Source organism: Austrofundulus limnaeus, unplaced genomic scaffold (genome assembly GCF_001266775.1).
Source record: "Austrofundulus limnaeus strain Quisiro unplaced genomic scaffold, Austrofundulus_limnaeus-1.0 Scaffold1346, whole genome shotgun sequence".
In the NCBI taxonomy this organism is placed as follows: domain Eukaryota; kingdom Metazoa; phylum Chordata; class Actinopteri; order Cyprinodontiformes; family Rivulidae; genus Austrofundulus; species Austrofundulus limnaeus.
Window position 1 is genome coordinate 84,852 of NW_013953748.1, and position 1,974 is coordinate 86,825.

At 45.0% G+C, this 1,974-nt stretch overlaps 2 protein-coding genes across 2 annotated transcripts in view; both read right to left on the minus strand.

The window, feature by feature from the left end:
- The window catches only part of eva1bb (eva-1 homolog Bb (C. elegans)), a 9,483-nt gene that overhangs the window by 5,773 nt on the left and 1,736 nt on the right, over positions 1–1,974 (minus strand). Inside the window, exon 2 of the mRNA XM_014031912.1 lies at positions 134–255. The gene's annotated coding sequence lies outside the window, so the exon portion shown is untranslated. The remainder of the gene's footprint in view (positions 1–133; positions 256–1,974) is intronic.
- lsm10 (LSM10, U7 small nuclear RNA associated) lies at positions 1,127–1,973 on the minus strand (the record flags this gene model as incomplete). The annotated part of the gene is made up of 2 exons (XM_014031903.1): positions 1,127–1,884; positions 1,933–1,973. Coding segments are annotated over 2 exons (453 nt in total), but the record flags the coding sequence as incomplete, so codon positions are not given.

The following is a 1,974-nucleotide window of genomic DNA, read 5'->3' on the forward strand; positions in this document are numbered from 1 at the left end:
AGTAATAAAGGATTAGTTAAAGGTAGTTTAAGTTAGTTAACATTAAGAAAGGGTTAGTTAAAAGTAGTTAGCAGTAATAAAGGATTAGTTATAGGTAGTTTAAGTTAAAAATGTAAACTTTCTTTCCTCTCACCCTGTTGGTTTTAATCCTTCAGATTACAGATGATCCTCCGGTCCTCATGCTGTCCAGGTCTCTGATCCTCATCCTTCTCTCTGTGGGGGTCCTGGGGGTCAGGGTGGTCTCCTTCCTCAAGTCTGTAAAACCACAATGTGACTTCAAAATAAAAGCCCAAGCTGGAAGCTGCTTTCTGTGCAGGTCTGAGCTGAGTGCAGTCCAACAGAGTCCTGTTCAGTCCTCAGCCTGGAGGGTGGGACAGGAAATAACTGAGAGGGAGGGGGAGGAGGGGGGTGTCCTGGATTAACAGACATCTTTGTTTTAATCTCAGCTCTGAGCTGAAATATTAAAAGTCCTTCTTTTAGGTTCTGGTTCTGTTCAGACCTCAGAGAATAAATATTTATTTATTTATTCAAGGTTTTCTGTCCGTTTTTAGGATTAAATTTAAAGAACAGAAACATTCAAAGTTTGTTTTCATGTTTTTAATAACTTGAATATTCAGTTTCATGTTTTCTTATTCTGAGTCTGAAACAAATGTTTTTATTTAAAAGCAGCTGAAGAATAAAATCCTTCAGTTACCAAAATAAAAGTTGTTTTCAGTCTGCGAGACGCTGGTTGTTTGTGTGGTTTTAGTTTCTATTCTGAGCAGTGAGTGTCCGTGTGGCCCTGCTCATTATGTGGCTGCTGTCAGAACCAACGGGTCTGAAAAACAAGGTTCTGGTTCTGAGGGACGGTCCTGCACCTCGTCCTCTTCCTGTCGCTGGAATAACAAACTCTCCACAGATTCCTCACATTCCCAGCAGCCAAACCAAACACTGGGCTCCTCTCTGCCGGGTTCTGCTGGGTTCTGTCGGGCCACTGGTGCAGAGGTGCTGCTGGTGTTTTCCTGTCAGAGCAGTTATTAAGTCACACAGACACATTATTCAGAACCACAACCGGACCTGCTGACACCGAGCAGAACTGCAGGAACACCAGAGGTTCTGTTTCCATCAGACGACTGCAGAAACTGAATTAGTTTGTTGAGTTTTATTGTTTTATTGTAAATAAAATCCTCACTTTTTATTTTTATTGACACTTTAAATGTTAGAGGTTCTGATTTGTTTGTAAAAATGTAGATTTTTATATAAAAAAAAACAATAAAAAGTTTTTCTGTTTTTATTCAAACCTGAAAAACAAAAAAATTAATTTCAGACGTTTGAAGTTTCTTTTATAAAATGAAACTTTTTGTTTCATCTTTTCCAACAGTTTTTAAGTTTCAGGTTTACGTCTGAAACCAGAACCAGGTTTCCYCTGAGCCACATCGGTCCAGTCTGGTCCGGTTCTGTCCGGTCCGGTTGAAATAAAAATTGTAAAAAAGTTATTTGGTCTTCTTGCAGAACTCTTTCCTCCCCCCTCCTTGGACGGTGAAGTTTCGGACTCTGTGGATCCTGGCCAGCTGGTTCTGGATGGTCTTCATGATGTCCACGTGGTCGGGGATGTGCACGTAGCGCACGTTCCTGCCGGTGATGAACAGGTCCTGCAGCTGGGAGCTCCGCCCCCGCCGGTCCCGGTACAGGACGTCCTCCAGGCGCACGTTCATGAAGGCGTCCACGTTGACCACACGTCCCCGAGCCGTGGACTCGTTCCTCAGGTCCACGGTGGTCACCTCCCCCCGCAGGCCCTGCAGCAGGACCACCATGGTGTTCTCTGCGATGATCCGCTCCCGGAGCGAGCCCACCTCTTCACCTGAGGTCACGGATCCAGATGTCCCAGACTCCTGAGTCCCTGATGTCCCAGACTCCTGAGACCCAGATGTCCCAGACTCCTGAGACCCTGATGTCCCAGACTCCTGAGACCCTGATGTCCCAGACTCCTGAGAC